We start from the raw sequence: 23,954 nt of genomic DNA, 5'->3' as shown, positions 1-23,954 counted from the left end.
TCAAACTGGAGAAACACAAATGATTCTAGTGAGTATGTGAATTGAATGAAATACATCCAAGTTCTTAGTTCTTGCATCCATCGGCACTGTTTTCTAAATGTTTTCTATTTTAATATGCGCTAGACTGATGTCTATGTTGTGTTGCACGATTGCATCTGGCAAGTTTTTTTTGAGTCTCCTGCCCATAGCACCACGTTTAAGATGGTTTGTCAAGGAGTTGAGCTTTTAAAATCGTGCCTTGTGACACCAGCTTCCGGTTCCATTCCGCTGTGTCTGGCAGTTTCTGAACTAAAGTGGCCCTAATGAGCTAGGACAGATATGCAACATAAGTAGTCCTACACCATACATTCAGACTTCACCCACTCAAGCCAATAAGAACTTCGGAATCTACATACGCATGATATTAAATGAGCTGTCAGGATGAAATGTGTATGTGCACTGGTGAAAGGCACAATGCAAACTGCAATGTGTGTGTGTGTGTGTGTGTTATGCCACACAGTTTGAAGGGCTAATGAATTATTAAAAAAAGTCAAAGAAGAAATCTGAGAGCAGCAGAGCAACTAGTACACACACAAACACACACACACACTTCTCATATTCAACACACACGAGCTGCTCTGACAGTCTTTCACCAGGTAGAGCTGAAATTGCTCATTCATCCAGTTCAACGTGGATAATAAATCTGGATTGCACGTGCATGCATGTGTATATGCCAAAAGAACCTGTTTGTGAGAGCAAGTGTATGTGTGTGCAGGGATTGTAAAGTGAGACATGGAAAAAGAGCCGCCATTATCAGCTCAAACACCTGATCCTACTTCTGTAAGACGGAAAAAGCGAGAGATGCTGCTAGGGGGGGAAAGGGAAAGCGAAAGAGAGCGGGCTAGCGAGCTCTACTGCAAAGTGACAAATGCATCAACATTCTTATTACCAAAGCGTGTGCAACACCCTTGTATTAATCATCAGGATCTCACACAAACAAACACACACATAGATACCAAGTCTGCTGAGGATAGATCTCCTCTCCCAGGTGTGTCTAAATCGGAAGGTTCCGTCAGCTTCCGAGCGCGGCACCTGTCTGTACCTCCTCATCATCATGACCTCTGTCCTTTGATGACTCCTTTAGAACCCCCAAACCTGGTCCAAACAGTGACCTTTCTGCCTCCTGCCACAACCCTGATCGGAGACTCACACACACCTGAACAGAATACCTGCACGAGGACTCACCCTCTACTGGGACTGACAGCAGAGCTAACCAATTACAGATTACAGGAAGTTACGTCTGCTGTGGTCTGTCTGTGAGGTGACAGACAAAAATAAGACCATTTACTGTGCGCTTTAACAAACAGGACGCTTCCTGAATAATCTAAAAAATAATAAGATGTAATTCATTTACAAGAAAACAAAAAAAGAATATTCAGCAGTGAATAATGAAAGGTGAGACTGGAGTTGATTGGAAAAAGTGAGGTGCATCTATGCACGTAGACGTACTGTCTCATTTAGCTCTCTAGATCCATAGTTAGGGCACTGATCAGGGAGTCGGCCATTTAAGGGCCGTCTCAATCGCAAAATCTTACCAGTGCACTGAAACGTTTGCTCCCTAAAAAGTCCCACAATCCACTGTGAAAACCAGTGAGCATCAGTGCTCACTATGTTCCCTTAACAGAAGTTCTGAAGCGCAAAACATAAATCACTTGAGCCAACTCACTACATAATGACTCGCATGTTTTTTTTATAGGTACAAACCAGTATTTAATTATATTTCAGCATAAACATACAACGCTAGACAGGAAATTAACAATCTAACTAACATTTATAATTAATTTATGGCTGAAATGTTGCATGTATATGTAACAAGCAGAGTATTTATCACTTTAAATAACATTAAAATAAGAATGTCAGAAAGATATCAGTTCAACGAGGATGTTGTTATGTAGCAGGAAATAGAGTAATCAGTGTCCCAATGTGTAGTGAGCCAGGGTCCTTACAGTGACCGAATTCGTATACACAATATACTGATTCATGACCTATGGAAGCTAGGAAGCTAGGAAGCTGATTATGACGCACCCAATAACTTTTGGGCCTCTAGCGATTAAAAAAAACAAAACTGCATGCATTTTGTGGAAGAACATTGTTTTGGTTGTGCAGACGTTACTGTTGCTACACCTATTAAAGTATAATAAAGTTGTTATTTTTGTTTATTTTTTGTGTACAAAAAGTATTCTCGTTGCTTGATAAACTTAAGGATGAGCCACTGTAGTCACTCTGACTATTTTAATGATGTCTTTACTAACTTTTCTGGGCCGGCAGAAGAAATTACCTAGCAGCCTATGAAGGAGTGAGCCAGCTCTCAGATTTCATAAAAAAATTAAGCCAATCCAATGTTGATTCTCATTTTATTATGAGCTGTGACAACTAACCTATGCCACTCCCACACCACACAAAGTAGCCAGAGCAACTTTTCTTTATTTATGGATATGATGAGACACACATTGGCGGGTGACATATATATGCAATTTCCTGTGAAAACTATCCCGTCAGGTCTAAAATATAAACACTTGTAATAGGCTTACCATAGTGAATCAGGGTAAGACAAAAACACGTTTTGAAAGAAGAATTTAATTTAGTGACTCATTATTTAATGGGGTACATTACTGTTAAAAATGTTATATTTCCCGTATCAACTTTTTTAAATTATCAGACCAAAGGAAGTGAAGAAAGTTATCATATTTTGAGGAAAAATTATAAAACTTTTTTTTTTAGAATAGCATACACTAAAATGTGCACAATATGATTCGCTTAAGGATTTTTCTGCTGACCCAGTTGATATTTTCAATTAATCACAATACACCACACTACAAATCTTGAATAAAATTCGATTTTTTTTACAGATTTTAATATTTAGACTATTTAACGTTAAGATTGCTTTACCAAAATATAGAATTCCAAATAATTACATTTCATTAAACCTCATATTAGAATATTATGTTTCTAATTAGCAATTATAACCGGGAATTATGATATATATACTATAATGTCCCTCTATGACAGCTATAAATTAATAAACAACTCTGGACAATTAAGTAATATCATTAACAAATTACTTGACTTGATTATAATACTCAACCCCTTTCCAAACGAAATATCAAAAGATATTCACAATTTTTACAAAATCTCATGTCAGCCGGCTAGATTATGAGCCATGTTCAATACATCATAGAGAACCATATATTTAAGTAGGAAAGGCATAAATGGCACATGAACATGACATCAGCAGAACATACCGGCCTAATAAGGGCAAGTGACAATTCCGCCAAACTGGACAGCAATTCTAGCCTGGTTAAAACCAGACCCTTCTCAGTCGTAATTGAGTTAGGGTCTGGGGAAGGTTCATTCACAGCTCACTTCCAAAGGGGCGTCACCAACGGACGTCGCTCAAATGCCTTGTGGCGCAATTGGATAGACCTAAAACCAATCAGATCAATCGTAATCTTGTAAAGCCCGCTTCAACGTTTGTGATTGGTCCCTCGATTTGGAAACAGACATCGCTCAAATGCCTGTGGGCGCAATTGGATAGACCTTAAACCAATCAGATCAATCGTCATCTTGTAAAGCCCACCTCAACGTTTGTGATTGGTGCCTCGATTTGGAAAGATTGGAAATGAACTTGAATGGGCTCTTCGCCAGACTAACTTGCAGAGCAAATCTAAATTTGCCAGGCAACAGCAATTCCAAATGGGGGTCAATTTTGATTTTTTAGTTTTAAACAAACCAAAAAAAGTTAGCAAGCCCAGGCTAAATCTATCAAATACAAAGTAAGAGACAATATAAATAAATAATACTAATGCCAAGTTCATTCTGAAAACATAATAATTGAGTTTTTGTTTTCTCCATCTACATGAGCACAAAGAAAGGTCCATTTCATAGCAGCCACTGCCACCAGGGGGCGTTCACCCTGTGCGGGCAACCCCAGAGCTGGGTGCAAATCCTGCTTCCAACCGGTGCCTGTTGAATCCCCATTACTGCCAACACGAGATCGCCTGGGGAAATGAAGAGATTGATTCAGCGCCTGCAGAGAAAATCCTCTTAACCTTATGAGGACCTGAAATAGCTTAAGGGTTTGAAGAGCGAGAGCAGAGCCCGAGAGAAAGCTGCCATAACAGAATTACCATCTATCTTAAAAGAGAGACCATGATGTATAATAATGAAGGCAGAACTTTAAGACCTTTGACAAAATAAGCAGAAATAAGCATTGCTGTTCTAAATATTTGCATGATTAAAGCTCACTTGAATTTATTCTATTTTTGGAAGTCAATTTTTGAACCTTCATAAAAAAACATCCCAGATTAGGCAGATGTGTTTGGTTTCAGACACAGACAATGTAAAACTTCGTCTGATTACAACTGTCGTCCTATACTTTTGAAACACACAGTGAATGTTCTATCTTCGAATGTTCCACTTTAGATTTTAATGACCACAGATGTGTGTGTGTTTGCTATATTCCCGGCTTTCTGTTCTAATTTCAAGCTGAAGACTATGATTTAAAAACCCATAATCCTTTGCCATCCGACAGAGTACAGGTAGTGTCTATACAAATACACTCTCCCAAACTTGCCGATACACACACTGTACTAAATTTACCGGCATGGGTCGATGGGGTGGAGGGTAATTAACAAAATATGCATGATCTGGTGAATATGGTGAGAAAAAAGAAAGAGAGGAGAGAGCCAGAGAAACAGAAAACCTCTTATCTCTTGCTACAATCCGACCGGTTTCACATTTGACAGAAATTCAAACATTTACTCGCTGTACAGGCATAGTCTGCACATTTGCAGTGCACTTATGAGATCATTAGCCCAGTTACTATTTGCCATAACGCAATTCAACTGTCTTTAAACTTATAGCTTTTAAAAATATGACTGACATCTGGGAACACTGCAGGCAACGACAATTTAGTTTACTACAAACAAAATGATGCGTGCCATACTGTGTATTGATTATGTAAACAACATGAAGCGTGACATTTACTTAGGCAGTATGAAAATATGCAGTTTCAAACAAATTATCCCTTTTTTTCTTTTTCCCATGTTTTTCATTGTTCTAATTAGTGTTTGACCAATGTTATTATTTTTCCTTCAATGACCGAAGTTGATATTTAAAGATTAATGTTGAAGGGTAGGAGACAAATAACTTGGATACATTTCAATGGTCAAAAAATGGTTGTTTTGCCGAAATATTAACGTAAACAGTCTGCTGTATTTTTCATCCAAAAATAAATTCAATCAAAAATAAAAAAAACTGATGAGAAAAAACACTAACATCCACCAACATAAATTAGAAGGCTTTTTAAACTACTCATTACCACCCTTACAATAATTTATCACATTTTATTGTAGTAACATGTTGTAGTTACTATACTGTAGTTTCTAGGCTACTATTTATCATAGAAAGTACTGTAGATTGTTTTTTATATAAAAAAAAAGGATATTGGCCAATAAGCATAATAATGAGGAGCCATCAATGGTCTAACCTTTATTTATGCTTTAACAAATGACACATTTACAAGAACTATGGTACATTTTTATAAGGGCAAGTACAAAGTAGAATCAAGAGCTTTTAAGCTATGTGTAAAATGTGTTCTGTTCTAATGATGAAGGATATTAGATTACATAAATCATTTTTATCATCATAAAAACCTGATGAAATGAAAACAATATCTGTTAAGAGTAGGAAATAAGCATTTTAATAGAAGAAAATGTGGAGATGTGAATATACACAAGTCAAATTTGACTTCCAATGGCAGTTTGAAATCCTAGAAAATTCTGTCAAACCGATAGAATACACATGTATGATCATACCGGTGTATACTATGCAAACAAGGAATTACTGTATGCTAATTATTAATAAGCTGCAGTAATCAACTTTGTATGTGCGAGTTATAAGTAAGCTACCACAAAAAAAAAAAAAAAAAAATTTCAGGAGGACTACCGGTATGCCAAATTTAAATGCTTCACACTTTAACCCCCCAATTTTCAAACCAAATCCACACCCTTGCCTTTTATGTTCTACAGAAGAAAGTAAGTCATGAGTAGTAGAGTAGTACTAGTAGTACTAGAAGAGGATGAGTAGAAAAATATTGACAGAATTTTTTCATTTTTGGAAGAAATATCCCTGTAATTGAATGTAAAAAAATTTGATAAAACCTCAGATTTTTTATCATGTTATTGTTAATAATACCCAAAACACTGAAAAAAAATCTGTTTCGGCTGAAAATAGTTTTAAAACCCTGAATTTACTAGACCGAAACAGTGACGTTTAAAGGCAGGGTAGGCAATTTCAGAGAGGCTAGCAATAGCAAGTTAGCTTTGAAAGAATAAGATCCCATGCAAATGAGCCCATCCCAAAGCCACGTCTAACTCCAAAAAACAGATTCTGCAAAGTGTCACGAGAGATGTCTCAAAGCATATAACATTACAATAATAATGAACACCTGACTGCTGCAGATTCATTTCGGCGCTGATGGTGTTTGTTGACATAGAAACACATAAAGTCTGAGGTTATGACATCCAGTTATGACATGGCTGGAAAACAGCATAAGCTTATTGTTTTGGTTCAGAAGGAACTGTAAAAGGTGGCTGCAGTTTGTTTGTGGCGCTCGGTGACTGTCTACAACTCTGCAGTCTTACGGAACGCGCTGATGATGTGTGATGTCTGCGCCAGCAGGGTGCGGGGAGGTATGGAAATACATTTGTTGACAGGCAGGTAGGACAGTGTATCATTGCATTCAGACCGAATGCAATGATTGGACGAATATTTTTTTGGTCCTGAGACTTTCACAGAAGATATATGTTCGTGTTTTAATATTTAGACTGTCTATTATTGATTGGTATCAGGATGTGAAGGACCAAGGGCCAAAATTAGCGCTTCTTCAATGACACATTTTTGCAAAAGGTAAAACTCTTGTTGCCAAGTAAACATCACTACAAAATTATCACCGCTACAATCATACACATTCAGATGGACATTTTTTTATACATAGGGGAACAACCACCTCTGGTAATAGGCCAAGAAGGCTGTTATCAGGCAATGACTTCAAAATGGCCAAATATCGGCCTTGTCGATTGTTAATTCTAATCAAGGCTTTCCCACCTAAAATTGTGCCATTTAAGACATTGTCAACAAACTGTTTAGATGTATATTTCAATATTTATATATATCATACATGCTTTCAAATGATCTGAAAGGAAGCAATCAAGGGCACACTGACAAAAAAACAAGCACACAAACACACCGATCGGACCTACCAGCATCAGCGTTCTCTGAGTCCATGTCTGTGTCTCTGTCTGCTCACTGGAACTGGGAGACAATCCCTCTCTTTCTGTCTTACTATCTTTCTCTCTCTAGGTGCTGTACAGTGCAGGAAGTCTAACCATCTTCGATAACACACCTACACACGCATACAAACGCACACACACACACGAGCATCTGCATGAGGACAGAGGGGTAAGCTGTATTTAATTCTGATGATGCTGATGTTTTGGCACACTGAATATTTCACTGCAGTGTCGTCGACACAAGCATCTGTCCGAATAATGCCACCATGCACGCGCACACTCTCGACCAACACAAAACACACACGCCGCCGCTTTCCCTTGATGTTTTCCCTCACACAGAATCTTCACTAGCACCTCGTCCACTGCGCATATGAATGAGACGCTGCTGAAAGGAAAGCGAGAAACATTCATACAAAACACGACAGATCAAACACACACAAACACACACAGATCAAACTCTCACGTACTCCAAACGGCCAACTGAAGATCAAACTTTGCTTTACGAATGGGCACATTATCATCTCAAAGCCATGAGAGGGGGAGAAAGATCCTTGAGAGAGAGAGAGAGAGAGAGAGAGAGAGAGAGAGAGAGAGAGAGAGAGAGAGAGAGAGAGAGAGAGAGAGAGAGAGAGAGAGAGAGAGAGAGAGAAAGAGAAAGAGAAAGAGAAAGAGAAAGAGAGAGGCTGGTCATTGTCCAATGCACACAGACAGTTAAACTGTCAATCTGAATGGCAAAAACACCTCAGTAAGTCTGTGCGATTTGATCAATATTACAAAAAATTTGACATCACAATTTTAACTGCAATATGAGAAACACTTAACATCTCATATTGCTGCTTAGATATCTTATCTGAAAGAACAAAAAGGCATTCAATCACACTGAAAACAGCAGTTCTCATGTTCAGCAGGGTGTGCAAACTGCAAACTAGCAAACAATGACTCAAAGTCCGGTTTTGCCAACACGTTGCTGGCATCAGAAACTGTTAAGGGTGTGCAAACTCAAGTTGAAATAATAATAATTCTTTATTTTAGCGATGAACAGTGTAGTTGACAAAAGTTTGTTATTAATGCGCTCCAGATTCCAAAAACTGCGCCCGAGTAAAGTCTCGTTCACACCAAGAATGATAACGATAACTATATTAATGTCCAGCGGACGGACGATATTGTTGTTTATTCTAAGCACACGCTGCAGTTCTGTTGGCTGCCGCTGTTCATAGAGCGCGTGAGTACTGAACAGAGTTCTTTTTGTTGCCTAATTGGGATTCAACCGTTAAATGCACATACGTATGTGTTAAAATTGCCGTCTTTGCAAATATCCTCGTAAACACAGTCATTTATGTCTTAAGTGAACGTAAACAGTTGAGAAAGAAATCACATGTGAATCAGTATAGTGCATTCGGTCATAAAGTGAAAGCAGCCTAATAAACCGGGTGTCATCTGTGTCAATGTTAATCAAATAACAAAAAAGAGAAAATCTCTCAGCTCTTGACTGAATCAATCTTGTCTCACTTTAATAAGAACAACTAATGTACATTTAGTTTACACAGTGAAGTTATGCAGTTTTTTTTATACATTTGATTACTTTATACAATTCATGTAGGCTAGTATTTCTTATTTCTAGTGCTTTTTCCGGTAAGTCTATTTCTTAGTTTGTTGTCCTATTGCTTGTAATTAGTTTTTTTGTTCTTGTTTTATCACTGACTGTTTACTTGTCTTCAGTAAGCTTGAGTTTTTGTTGTGAGAAGTATTCGTTTTTGTGATATTAAAATTGCTCACAATTGGGAATTATAAAATTTACAACGTATCAAAATGATTGGTCATATCATCCACCCCTATCCTGTTTGAATGCAGCCTCACAGAACATTTACAGAATCTCTTTTCTCTCCATTTTTCTCTCTCATCCCATGTCAAGGATAAAGGGCTCGTCTTACAGGGTCCTGACTGCCCAGAAATAGACTGTGTGTGTGTCAGAGAAGAGAGGTTATCATACTCCCTCTGAGGGGTGTGGGAGTTGTTTGTACTTCAGTGGAGAGGTCACCCTACTCTCAGACTGTGTGTGTGTGTGTGTGTGTGTGTGTGTGTGTGTGTGTGTGTGTGTGTGTGTGTGTGTGTGTGTGTGTGTGTGTGTGTGTGTGTGTGTGTGTGTGTGTGTGTGTGTGTGTGTGTGTGTGTGTGTTGTACTTTGTGCAGAGCGTCAGCAGCAATAACCCTTAGGGGTGTCTGGTCTGCTGCGTCAAACTACACATTACGCAATCTAATGAAACAATGCAACACTAAACTATATCACAAATGGCACGTAAAACTATATTTTACGCTAAATTAAATGTTGCAGACTACAGTGTCATAAACACCAGGATAAAATATGGCTAATTAGACTAAAAACAGCCAAAATGAACCAACACCATTTCCAACTAAACAAAACCAAAGGAATCTTGCAAGCTAACAACAAAACAAAAATCACAAATGTTGGTAGCACTGTACTAAGGCATTATTTGTTAACATTAGTTAACGTATTAAATAACATGAACTAACAATGAACAAAGCCTTAATTAACCTGTTAATGTTAATAAAAAATTTCATGTTAGTTCACAGTGCATTAACTAATTACCTAATAAACATTTTTATCTTGAAAATGTATCATTAAAGACTTAAAATGCTGTAGAAATATTATTCATTGTTAGTTAACTAATCTAGGTAACTAATGTTTACAAATAAAACCTTATCGTGACTTGTTACCCAAATGTGAAAGCTAACGACAGCAACCCAAATCAAACAACCTCCATGCCAACATGCAAATCAAAGCCAAAAATAGTCTTGCAAACTAATTAACACGTCAAAATGTCGACCAATGGCAATCTAAATGGCACACAAAAATATACACTATGCTAAACTAAACATCACAAACACTAAACAAAAAAGCAGTCAATAAAGTAAACTACACAAAAACATTAAAACACGACAGTATGGCAACTTACTCTGTGCAATGGCAGTATTGTCTCAAACATATGTTAGATTTAGCTTATACTGGTTACAAAACGTAAGATATATTTACACAGCTAACAGTGGGAAGGACTGTACTTATGTTATTTATTTACAAATAGGAGGGGCTGTGACATTTAACATTTATGTGTATGAAAATACAAAAAGAAGTTGGTGTTGTAGCAACTTTGCCAAATTATTATAGAATTTAACTTGCGTGGTCACATTCCATGTGAACGTATATTAGCTATTAAAACTGTACACATAATGTCATCATTTGTGCATTTGACACAGCAAAAACAAATATTGTAAAAAAAAATCTTATAAATGGCAACAATAACATTTGCCAAACAAAACACAAAAACTATTGAAAACAGCAAACTAAACAACATAAAAGTCTCACAAACACCAGAAAAAAACCATACAGTATGGCAAATTAAACAATGATAAAAAAAACCATGCCAAAGTAAACTACCCATATACAACCATAAACTAAACAATACCAAAGCAATCTTGCAAAATAATTTACAACAAAGAAACTTTCCAGGATTTTTTAACATTTTTTGGAACGTTTCTGGAAGTTTACCAGAAATGTTCAGCCCCTTTGCAACCCTAGCCACAACACTGAAGTTAAGTCGGTTGCAACTTCCTGTTCAAGGGGACTTCTTATTTTTTTAATGGAATATTGTAGTGTTTATGTTAAACACTATGTTTCACTAGTGTTTATTATAAATTATTTATCCATTCACAATGCACAGCATTACTGTTTAAACACTGTTTCACTAGTGTTTATTATAAATTATTTCTTTATGCACATCATTACTTTTTAAAAGCATGTGTCCTCTTTAATAATAACTTAACTAAAAATAACTTCCCTTCACTCTTACATCTCTTCTCTTTTCTGATGACATGTTTACTGGCGTGAGGGTGGGATGCCCTGACATTCACATGACATCACAGCAATAGCAAACCATAACCATCCGACCAATTCCCAATGGACAAAATCAAGTCCTGCCCAACATTACTATTACAACTTCTGTTTCCTGACAACTTTTATAACAACTATAATAGGGTGTCAATGATACTAAAATAACACTGAAGAATGAAGCACAACAATGCTCTTGGCTGCAGGAGCTTTTCAGAAACTACAATCATAGACGTCCAAATACATTATGTAAGATGTCCGTCTTGGACCCTGCTGAGTAGGAATTTTGTGCTGACACTAAATCACATGCCAGAGCCACCTGTAAAGGTATAAGGCGTCAGTGCCAACACATCAACTGAGTGTGGCGTGAGTCACTGTCCTGCACAGGATCATGGGTAAAATAAACTGCAATGCCAATGACCGTGGGAACTCTGGGAAAACCAAAGTACTGAATAATTAACATATATATATAGACATAACATGTACCTTTGTAAGAGAACCATAACCATGGTTATACCATAGCAATTATTTTGTGCTTTACTGTTAATACAGAAGTAGCAGGGAAGAGCTGAGATCAGCGAACCCCAGTAATGACACTGACTTATTCTCACATACACACTGCAGCAGAACATTTGCAGCATAACCCGTCTTAAGTGAAAGACAGAGTGTCGAGGCTGTGACCGGCAAGGGTTCGGCTTCTTACCGGCAGGCATTCCTCCAGTCGGTTCCGTCCAACCCGCGTCTGAGGCACTGCGTCTAGATCAGATCAGCTTGGAAGGGGGGTTGGCTTCGACATAGGACCACGGCTGGATCACACATACAAACACACACAAGCACAGATATACGGATTAAACGAATCCGATCAAAACCCCTCAACAATATCTACCTTTAACCAACGGATACGAGCACACGTTATCAAACATGGCGGAACTGTGTCTCTGTTGTCAAGAATTAAAGAAGCAAAGAAATCGAGTTGTGTGTGAATACCTGTAGATGCAGATTAAGCGCAACACATCCGCGTTTCCTGCTTCACATTCCGCGTGACGTCAGGACACGGCAACACGGAAGTGACCGTAGAGAGCGGAGATGGGAGGAGAGCGCGCGCAGCGCACGCGTCGAGGTTAAAACAAAAACAAAAAACACACGCTGCAGGGATTCACAAATTGAACAGGTGAGTAAAATAGAAAACTTATTTAATTTAACTTAATTTAATTTAATTATAAAACAAGTCTCTGAACGGTTGTGTGCATTTTATCTGCTCCCTCATCCAGCTTCTAAAATTAATAAACAATCTCAATTGCCTTTGATTTAGGTTAATGAACTGCTCGTGTGTGTGTGTGTGTGTGTGTGTGTGTGTGTGTGTGTGTGTGTGTGTGTGTGTGTGTGTGTGTGTGTGTGTGTGTCATTAAAATATCTATTACCTCTTAGAGTTTTTTTGCATGGCATGTGAGCAGAATATCACTTTCAATTTCTTAAAGGAATCGCTCAACCAAAAATGAAATTGCTAATATCATTTATTCATTAATGAATAATGACTTTGTTTGTTCTATGGCACTTTACCAGAGAATTTGTAAAGACTATTACTATTTTGTTTTTTGTTTTCTTTTGTTTAAAACTGCAAACAAAGGACTAAAAAGCACCATAAGCATCATAAATGTGTTTTTTACCAGGTGTTTTCCATCTTCTAGATGCCACTGACCCCCAAATAAAATCACACTAGTGCTCCCATCCTATGTAAAAGGCAATATATACAAGTCCTTCTCAAAAAATTATCATATTTGTTATAAAGTTAATAATTTTCCATAATGTAATGATAAAAATTAAACTTTTATATATTTTAGATTCATTGCACACCAACTGAAATATTTCAGGTCTTTTATTGTTTTAATACTGATGATTTTGGCATACAGCTCATGAAAACCCAAAATTCCTGTCTCAAAAAATTAGCATATCATGAAAAGGGTCTCTAAACAAGCTATTAACCTAATCATCTGAATCAACTAATTAATTATAAACACCTGCAAAAGATTCCTGAGGCTTTTAAAAACTCCCAGCCTGTTTCATTACTCAAAACCGCAATCATGGGTAGGGATGGGCATTCGATTAAATTTTCTTAGTCGATCGTCGGGAGAATTAACGATCGACTATCGATTAATCATTAATATTTTTATATTCAAATTCATTATTCATTTTTATATTATATACTTTTTATAAATTAAAAATGCAATGAAAATACAAAAATACAGCGCGTTTTTCCTCGATTGGATCTTTATTACAAGATGATCAACTTGTGGCAGTAAAACTGGACGTTCGGTTAGGCTAAACTTGAAGATATATGCGCTGCGGTGCTCGGAAGCAACGGAACCTGCAACTGCGAGTTGGCGTTCTTAAACAGAGACCCTCGTTTGTTCCAACATAATAAATAATAAAAAAAATCATGTTAAACAATAACTTAACCAAAAACATAATAATACTTAGATCTGACAGGTTTTGTCAAAATGTAACTCAAAACTATCCAAGAACGAGACGTCGACAAAGTCGAGAAAGAGGGTGAGAGAGATTAGCCTACCTACTGTAACAATCAATTCGGCTAGGCTACTTAACAAAGCCTCATAAAAAATAACTAGTAACTCACATACAACTTCTACACCAGTCTACTGATTTTTGTTGAGAAAGATAAGCATGTTGATGACATGATCTGAGGTCAGACGCGACCGCAACCTGACCGTCAAGCCTCGTTTACACTTTCGCCTGGCTCTGCAGCGCGAGTCTCCACAGACTGCGTGCGCACCTCCCCAAACAGACGAGGCGTTTATACTCGACGTGCTTGCCTGTGAAACGCGTGATTTTTTTTCCCAAACCACTTCAGCGGAAATCCCGCCCTGCAGCCGATTTCATTGGTTTAGGTTACAGTGACGGGTAGGTTTAGGGATCAGTGTTTGGTGTAGGCAATCAGTACAGTGATTGACATGACCAATGAAAACTTTTAAATCGGCTGCAGGGCGGGATTTCCACTGAAGTGGTTTGGGGGAAAAAATCACGCCTGTGAAACACCGAATACCGCAATGACGTCATTTTTGCCGCGCTCACCTTCGCGCTCGTGCGGACGCGTCGAGTGTAAACAAGGCTTCAGTCCAGCCGCTGAAAACACCCGCTCTGAAGGGACTGACGTTGCCGGGATGCACAGGTACCTCCGCGCTAACTTGACCAGCCCGGGGAACACGTTCACTTTCCACTCACACTACGCAACGCAGCAGCATTAGTTTAATGATAAGCGATAACAAATTAACGTGATCGACGAAATTCTTAATGATCAATAATCGATTGTCGATTAATCATGCCCATCCCTAAAGACTGCCGACCTGACTGCTGTCCAGAAGGCCTTCATTGACACCCTCAAGCAAGAGGGTAAGACAGAAAGAAATTTCTGAACAAATAGGCTGTTCCCAGAGTGCTGTATCAAGGCACCTAAGTGGGAAGTCTGTGGGAAGGAAAAAGTGTGGCAAAAAACGCTGCACAACGAGAAGAGGTGACCGGACCCTGAGGAAGTTTGTGGAGAAGGACCGATTTCCAGACCTTGGGGGACCTGCGGAAGCAGTGGACTGAGTCTGGAGTAGAAACATCCAGAGCCACCGTGCACAGGCGTGTGCAGGAAATGGGCTACAGGTGCCGCATTCCCCAGGTCAAGCCACTTTTGAACCAGAAACAGCGGCAGAAGCGCCTGACCTGGGCTACAGAGAAGCAGCACTGGACTGTTGCTCAGTTTTGCATGTCATTCGGAAATCAAGGTGCCAGAGTCTGGAGGAAGACTGGGGAGAAGGAAATGCCAAAATGCCTGAAGTCCAGTGTCAAGTACCCACAGTCAGTGATGGTCTGGGGTGCCATGTCAGCCGCTGGTGTTAGTGCACTGTGTTTTATCAAGGGCAGGGTCAATGCAGCTAGCTATCAGGAGATTTTGGAGCACTTCATGCTTCCATCTGCTGAAAAGCTTTATGGAGATGAAGATTTCATTTTTCAGCACGACCTGGCACCTGCTCACAGTGCCAAAACCACTGGTAAATGGTTTACTGACCATGGTATTACTGTGCTCAATTGGCCTGCCAACTCTCCTGACCTGAACCCCATAGAGAATCTGTGGGATATTGTGAAGAGAAAGTTGAGAGACGCAAGACCCAACACTCTGGATGAGCTTAAGGCTGCTATCGAAGCATCCTGGGCCTCCATAACACCTCAGCAGTGCCACAGGCTGATTGGCTCCATGCCACGCCGCATTGAAGCAGTCATTTCTGCAAAAGGATTCCCGACCAAGTATTGACTATTGTGTGCATAACTGAACATAATTATTTGAAGGTTGACTCTTTTTTTTGTATTAAAAACACTTCTTTTATTGGTCGGATGAAATATGCTAATTTTTTGAGACAGGAATTTTGGGTTTTCATGAGCTGTATGCCAAAATCATCAGTATTAAAACAATAAAAGACCTGAAATATTTCAGTTGGTGTGCAATGAATCTAAAATATATGAAAGTTTAATTTTTATCATTACATTATGGAAAATAATGAACTTTATCACAATATGCTAATTTTTGAGAAGGACCTGTATATATAATATAATACACATATAATTAATTTATTATTAATATTATAAATATCTGTTCAATTAATTTTTTGTTAAATTATTATTTTTTTCTTCTGTAGTACTATACTATAGTACTATAACTATAGTACTGTACTGTTGAATGTATTATATATTTCTTTATTTTAATCAAGTTATTTATTTATTCATTTAAATTATTTTTTTATTATTTATTTACTTAATTCTTAATTTATTTATTTTTTACATTTAAAATGTTTCCACTGTTCAGCTAGTATATCTTGTGACCTAGTTTTGCTAATATTCCAATTCCTCTGAAGATAAGAAACAGATCGAAATTTAAATCATTATTCACAAAACATCTTTACATATGTACTTGAGCTTCCTTGGTCTGTTTATGTGAGTTCATGACAGAATATTCGTTAACCAATCATTCTTTTGAGTCAGATCTTTTCAATGCTTTTCAATCAGGTTCATAAAACTTCTTTCACTGATTTGTTCACAAATCTGACTGATCAGGTTTTCAAGTTCAACTTACTTATGGCTCGTTTCCACTGAGCGGTACGGTACGGTACAGTTCGGTACGGTACGCAAGTATTTGCGTTTCCACTGTCAAAAGTTGTGAATGGTACCAAAAAGCCGAACCGTACCGTACCACTTTTTGGGTACCCTTCCGTTGGGGTACCTAGCACAGTGGTACGGTACTAAAGGGTGGAGCTAGACTCACTGCAGAACGCTGATTGGTTGACAGAGTATCGTCACTTGCGCGAGCTACAAGGGGAATGGCAACATAAGAAGCGCCATTTTTTAATATACAGTTGGAATATAATACTACGGTTATTCTTTCACGAAATGTAGTATTAAGAGTTTTTGAGGCGAGAATGTAGTTGTTTAAAGCTTAAATCTGCGGTTTTTTTATAATGATTTATGATAATTTGATCCATTCCAGGCGATCACCGGGCGCTCGGCGCTCATGTTCCCCGCCTGGAACCAATAGTATCCAGCTGCAGACCCGCAGCACCACCAGTTTCAGAACCCCTGCGCCAGAACCGGAAGTAAGGGGCGGAGCTTACGTTCTAACACCAGCGCCAGGACCGGAAGTGAGGGGCGGAGCTTACGTTCTAAACCGAGTAACGCCACCTAACGTTTTGGAGCGTAATTTGCTTAGACACGAAACGTCATTATTACACACGAAATGTCATACTTTATACTTATTATAATGATACATTAAGGTATAGTACAATAAGCATTTAAAACATTGATTTTGTGTAATATAATTCTATATAGTTATCCGTTTTATTGTATTATGAGAGTTACTTCCTGATCGTGAAAATAATGCTTGAAACTTATGGTCATTTTATATAAAATATACTTTATTTCACAAGAACATGTGCAGCATGCATTTTTCTTTATGTAAAATAATGTCAAAAATCTAAAAAGAGAGAGAAAATCCGGCATTGTTTTAAAAGAAACCATAAAAATGTACCGTACTTCAAATAATAGCCGAGTCCCAAATAGACGATTGTCTCTTTACACGCCTGGTGTGGCTGCAGGTCTGGGTAAATATAAGTCCGGTCTCAAATAGAGGTCGGGTCTGTTTTTTAGTTTCAGGTTGTATTAAATCTTCTAAAACCCGTCAGATCGTCCGCTTTTTGGCGGAATAGAATGACTGCTGCGCATGACAGGGCGCTTAACGAGCAGAGAGAGAGAGAGCCCCGGCCGCGCGCGCGCACTCTCACGTCTTCAAACAACACGAGCACTGTCTTGCTCTTTATTTGTCACATACCAGTTATAGTTCATACAACGAGCAGTGACTCACTGTGTAATAAAAACATACCCTAAATATTATTTAAAAGGTGCAACAATTTTTAATATTTTTAAATACTTGCAAAAATAACCATGCTTGCGTCATTGTAAATAATTCCGCCCCTCCCTCACTTCCGGTTCTGGCGCTGGGGTTCTGGCACTGGGGTTCTGAAACTGGTGGTGCTGCGGGTCTGCAGCTGGATATATCTCCCTGGAACAGCCTTTCCTCGGCTAGTCGTTCTGACGTTTGCCGCTGACTCTGTAGTGGTAATTCGTCTTGTGTATATCTAACGGGTGATCTTTGGTCTCGTGAATCGATAATTCGTTCCCTGGCCAATCGTTTTGGCTGAGGGCTAAGTGAAGTTTCATATATTTAGGCTATAACTTTTCCGTTGTAAAGTTAACGTTAGACTAGCGCTGAATTTGTATATTTGACTGAATTGTTTGCTTTATTTCTTATTGTATAGCTTCTTGTAACGTTACCTTTTACTTATACTTTTATAATGGCTATTATTGATATAACTGAAATTTAACAAAAAGAGATAGGGTTGAGTTTTGTCATTTTTTATTACAAGATTATCACTGTAATGTTGTTTATTGCTACATTTGTACAAATGCACATATTGCCTGGAATATGTTTAATATTTTTTTAAATTTAAACGAAAAGATGCAGGGTTGTGTTTTATATTTCGTTTTGTTATAAATAGGCTAACGTTAAACATGTATATAATCAGGTCTATACATTGCCTGAACCACATTTGTGAGCCTATAATGTTTAAAATTTATTTAAATGAAAACGAAAAGAGGCAGAGTGGTGTTTTATAACATATTTCGTTTTATTGTTGCCTAAAATGTACATGCAGAGCGAGCTGAGTGACGCTTTCACAAATGCGCTGTTCCATTTGTAGAATTACCGGACTCGCGTCCTCAGGAGTCATTCTGCTGAGAACTTTACATACTTGATATTGAGAAATGCCTAATGCCGGCGCTTGTCTTCTTGTGACAAACATGACGAGAAGCAAGGACAAGATCTGCTGTATGCCATCCATTGGTGTTTACTTTGTCGCTTTCTTCTTCGCGCGAAAATGACGTTGATCGCTTCTTTCCGGCAAACACCACGCCTATCAAGTAGGATACTGTTGGCGGGGAAACGCTAGCTGGATCATGGTTTACTGACCCGAACCGTACTGTACCGTACCGTACTGCTCAATGTCTCGGTTCCAGCCAGACGTTCTAATGGTCCACTATATTGGAAAAGATTATCACTGAATAACTTTTAAATTTTGCTAGAAAGCTTTGGGTTGATTCATTAACTGAATTAAAAAGAGTGCAACATGCCTACATAATTCAAGTCTTCATAATTTCTCCTTTTGTGTTCCACTGAAGAACAAATGCATAATATAGGTTTGAAATAACATGAGATGTAAGTAAATAATGACAATTTTAATTATTGGGTGACCCATTTCTTTAATATAAAAACCTGTGTGGCCGGACCAGTTAAAACCTCAGAGCACATGTAGCCAGTTACAAAAAACAACTTCAGATAGGAAAACCCTTTGTAATTATTTAAAGAGTATTACTGATGGATTTAAGGGGTTTGTTTTAACTGGTTGTTGATATATTTGTTGTTACAAAAGCCTGCCATTTCATTACGGCAGAATCCCATTATTTACAGTGGTCAAAATAAATAATAATACAAAGCTCAGTAATGTCTGCCTCTGTCAGACCTTCCATGAATAACAGGATTATTTTAGGATAAGCTGAAACCATCCAGTCAAACAGCCAAAGCTATGATGACGTGTTTGTGTGTGTGTGTGTGTGTGTGAGTGAGAGAGAGAGAGAGAGAGAGATAAAGATAAAGATAAAGAGTATTAAGATAAAGACCTTTGCTTTACAGGAATTATGTGTGATTAATCTCCATTTTATCTAAGCATCTGTTAAACACTGAAAAGTGAAAACATTAATCACTCACTCATGTGCACGTCTCATAACTAAATGCTTTTACATTGTATTGGCTCAAAAGTTAATACAATGTGCTAAAGTTGCACAAACTGGGTTGATGCAGAGATCATTTACTGTAGCTGTTAACATTTGCATAATTATTACTGAAATGCTGGCCAAATAATCCTATTTCACCAATGATCTCCATTACGTGTGGTTAGTTCTCTTTGTGGTCACACACACACACGCACACATTTTCTGCCTCATTGATATTGGTGGTTTAATGAAGCTTGAAAGTTTGGGCGGTTTGATTGATTGAGTAATGGAGTAGCTGTGTACAGCTGGTATTGCCAGTCATTCAGTAAAGTGCCATAGTTATTTAAATAATGTATGCACATACATGCATTGCAGTGATTGCTTCTTAAACACTTTCCTTTGCATATATGCATGGTAACCTAAAATATTGATGTTAAATAATTAAGTTATTGGGTATATTGTTTGTCAGCTACCCACATATATACAGACAAACCCACACATATTATTCATACTCATTATTCATTATTCTCTTAATCAATCTGAAGATAGTAATTTTATATGCTTCAATTTGTGTGAAGCTCAAACCTAATTATGTTCATTTCAAACTTTTATATGGGGACTTCAATTGTGGAAATAAATATGGAAATATTTTCTTGATTTGGTAAAATTGCACATTGTTTCTTTGATTGGAAAGCTTGTTTGTAGCAACTAAACATAAGTAAACTTGGACACTCTAAACTCACTTTTATGATTTTCTTTCTTATCTGAAAACAAAAGTAGATATTATGAAGAATGTTCAGGAATTTTCAGTGTATAACAACTTAAACATTGGTCTGTTAATGGTATGGCTTCAGACATTGTGGAAATGTTTTGTAAGAGTAATACTTGCACTGACTGCTTTTTGGGTTTTCTTTCTTTTTCTTTTCACTTTTATTGACAGTCTGTGGTGACCAGTCACACATTGTATAGAGAGAAGAAGCATCCTTTTGTTGTCTATGGAAGAAGTAATGTTTGCAATGACTTGAGGATGTGTAAATGAAGACAGAATTTAAATTTTTGGACTAGCATATATATTTTATGTGACATGATATAGCCTATAGTAAATGCAGTTATTTCCCATCAACATTGATTTTATATATATATATATATATATATATATATATGCATGCTTTGAAATCATGCAGATTTAATTTTTCAACCTATAAAGCGAGTCAATCTAACGTATACGGTTCACCCATTATTTAAATACTTACACAACATGCCCACCTTTAAGGAGTTCCAGTTTTCCACCTTCAAGCTTCACACTGAGCTTCAGATCAATGTTGACCCATAGAACAACTGTTTTTGTATAAGAGAAACAGACAGTTTGATTTTTTTCTCTCCAGAGGGGGTTTGACATTTTTCACAAACTCTTAGCATTTGGACCCAATGTCTATTCAGTGGTCTTCAGACAGAATTGATTTATGGATGGATTGCATAATAAACACACAAATGGTATTTGCAATTGAGAGTGATTTCAGAATATTCTCTCAAACCCCCGACAAGATAAAAAAACAAAATCAGAGTCCTACGCGATGTTTTGTATAAAAATAAAGCTGAATGACTGGGCATTGTATTTTTATAAAATGCCTAAGAAGCGCCCACAAATATTATTATGTTTCTGAGAGATCAGATCACTCTGTCAGAGCACATTTCAAAGAATGAAGATCATGAACGTAATTAAAATGTTGCTGGCTGGAACATTTGTTTACTGATTGGGTATTTATGTAATATTTATAGTTAGCTGCGTGCAACATAAAATGTTGCTTATTGATATTTCTTTCATACTAACCATAAGATTCGTTTAGGTTTATTTTCTTGGCAGATGCTTGCTCAGAAGGCTTTATAGAAAATGCATATATAAAGTGGCAACTGACAGGTAGCAAACAACGCAAGTCAAGCGCTAAATTTAGACCCCTGGTGCCTGGAAAATAACAAGATCATGATGTAGGAAAGACAGAACCTGTCAGGAAACACTAGTAGTCATTAAGAATGAGTCAATGGGTATTGTATGTGACTGTAGAGCAGCTCTATGGGGGAGCATGAGCACTTTGAGGTAGAGCTCTTATGATGAGGCAGTCCGAATCTTCAGAGATGAATGCAGAGATCTCAGTCGAGCAGAGATAAAAAGGTGAATTGAATAGCTTAGTGTTAGTTTAATGGACTGGAATGTGTAAAGATGCAAGATCAGTGTGAAATCAAGCGGGATTGCAGCGAAATGGATTTCTGAGAGCTCAACTCGCCATTCTGAAATTGTCATTCGTCAATTGATGCCTATACAGTTGCTTTTTTTGACATCCTAATGAATTATTTGCTAATGCAGAGTCCACCGAGGCACACTTATGACCACCTGCCTAATATGTTGTTGACCCACTGAGGCATGGACTCTACAAGACCCCTGAAGCCAAGGTGTCTTGTGGGATCTGTCACCATGACGTATAGCAGCAGATCCTTCATGTCCTGTAGGTTGCGAGTTGGAGCCACTGTGGATCAAACTTGTTGGTCCAGCATATCCCACAGATGCTCATTTAGAGGCACTATGATTGGTCTCCATCTGCAACGCCATAAACAGCAGAGTGCAATGACACATTCCTCCCACACCCCTCATTAAAATTTTGTGTCACTCGTGCCACAGCAGACCTTCTGTTAGCTTGGACAAGATGGGATAGCCTTTTTTGACCTTGTGCATTGATGAGCCTTGTGCGCACAACACCGTCTCCGATTTGCAGTTTCCTCAGGCCACTGTTTATAAATTATCATTACTGCTGACCTGGAGCAACACACAATCCTTGACGTTTCACAGATACTTTGACCCAATCGTCTTGCCATAATAATTTAGCCCTTTTCAAAGTCGCTCAGATCTTTATTCATGCCTACTTCTCCTGCATGCAACCCATTCATTACGAGAACTGGGGCTGGTTGCATAAACGGCTATTATGTTAAGACAGTGTCTAAAGTTCTAGTATGACCCGCTAGCAGTTATTCAGGGGCAGTCAGTCTTACTTTTCGATATCAATTTAGGCTAATCTACATTTGTATGTACCTGATTTAAAAAACCTATGAACACTCTCAAAGAAAAAAATGTGTTTAACTTGTAATACTAGTCTTGGCAGTTTATGCAACCGGCCCCTGATTGTTTGCTTAATCTAATCCATAGATATAAACACTAGATGTCGTCTTGGGGTTCTAAACATGCGTCAAAACCGCCGCCATCTTGGAACAGGGGTCTTGTCATATGAAGCAGCTAGGTAACACTGAATTCATGGATAATGCGGGACTTTTGTGCTGCGTATGGATGTTTACACGAACGAAATCTAAAAACCAGACTGTAAGGGATTACATTTCACAAGATTGTGAAATGTTTTAATTTGTTTTTAAATTTCTCTGGACTCTATAATAAATACATGTCTGACCGTTGGAACGAAACAAAACAACTAGAAAATCGCATTCATGACAATTTATGGTGATTTTATTTCCGTTAGACCTTTTCCTACATTGACGCTGATGAGGGGTTCCCCTGTTTCAAGATGGCGGCTCTATTGAAGCATTCGTTCCAATGAACTGCCGCAGCCAAGGCAACATCTAGTGTTTATATCTAATCTACTAGACCTTAATATGTGTCCTTGTTAGGAAATGATAAATGAAATTTGCTTCACCTGTGACTGGCCGCAATATTGGCTCATCAGTGTAAAGTATGTGTAAAGTATGCCCTTTTAGTACAACAGTAATTTTGTTCATTTATTTGTCATAATCATTTTGAAAGTTGTCATGCTTTTAAAATCAACATGAAATCGAAATTATAATAGTAGTTGCATACTTACATGTTCCTGGTCTTTTTGTACAGAATACTTTAGTGTGTGCTACACACAGAATGCTTGCCTTCGGAATATTTAATTAAAATGCAAAACATTTTCAAGGTCTAATCTGGATAAAACAATGACCTATCCCTACATTTTTACTCATTGAATAGTTTCATATGTCACCATAGACAATAAGGGGGACAAGTTGCCACAAAAATTTAAATGGCCAAATTGTCCCCCCAATATTCAATATGTTTTATGCTGCTCTACTGTACTTAATTATGCACTACTCTGTCTGATGTAGGATGACAAAAAAAATGTAAGTTACATTTTTTGTCTGGTCTGCCTAAGTGGTCTAATGCTATAAAGAATGCTACGGCCTTGTCCTATTGTGGAAGTAGATTATAAACGAAGTTTCATGTTCACTTTAAGGAAATGTATCTGATATTCAATGTTTGAGACTGAGATCTAAAATACTCCCATTCAATTTAATAATTCTAGTAT

The 23,954-nt window shown here is 37.8% G+C and overlaps 2 protein-coding genes across 5 annotated transcripts in view; one reads left to right on the top strand and one right to left on the bottom strand.

The window, feature by feature from the left end:
- Positions 1-12,338, bottom strand: part of efr3a (EFR3 homolog A (S. cerevisiae)) — a 42,799-nt gene extending 30,461 nt beyond the window's left edge. For 2 of the 4 annotated variants that reach the window (XM_077221953.1, XM_077221954.1), the window contains exons 1-2: positions 12,223-12,338; positions 11,939-12,041 (exon numbers count right to left, since the gene is read on the bottom strand). In XM_077221953.1, the coding sequence (XP_077078068.1) occupies positions 11,939-11,948 (10 nt within the window). In that variant the 5' untranslated portion in view covers positions 11,949-12,041; positions 12,223-12,338. The remainder of the gene's footprint in view (positions 1-11,938; positions 12,042-12,222) is intronic. The other 2 variants (XM_077221955.1, XM_077221956.1) reach the window with 1 other exon arrangement.
- adcy8 (adenylate cyclase 8 (brain)) overlaps positions 12,302-23,954 on the top strand; it is a 79,325-nt gene continuing 67,672 nt past the window's right edge. The window contains exon 1 of the mRNA XM_077221952.1: positions 12,302-12,406. The gene's annotated coding sequence lies outside the window, so the exon portion shown is untranslated. The remainder of the gene's footprint in view (positions 12,407-23,954) is intronic.

The sequence above is a fragment of the Siphateles boraxobius genome, unplaced genomic scaffold, assembly GCF_051911475.1.
Source record: "Siphateles boraxobius isolate OS27281-9 unplaced genomic scaffold, OSU_SipBor_1 86, whole genome shotgun sequence".
NCBI classification, from domain to species: domain Eukaryota; kingdom Metazoa; phylum Chordata; class Actinopteri; order Cypriniformes; family Leuciscidae; genus Siphateles; species Siphateles boraxobius.
This window is presented reverse-complemented; position numbering and strand designations above follow the sequence as displayed.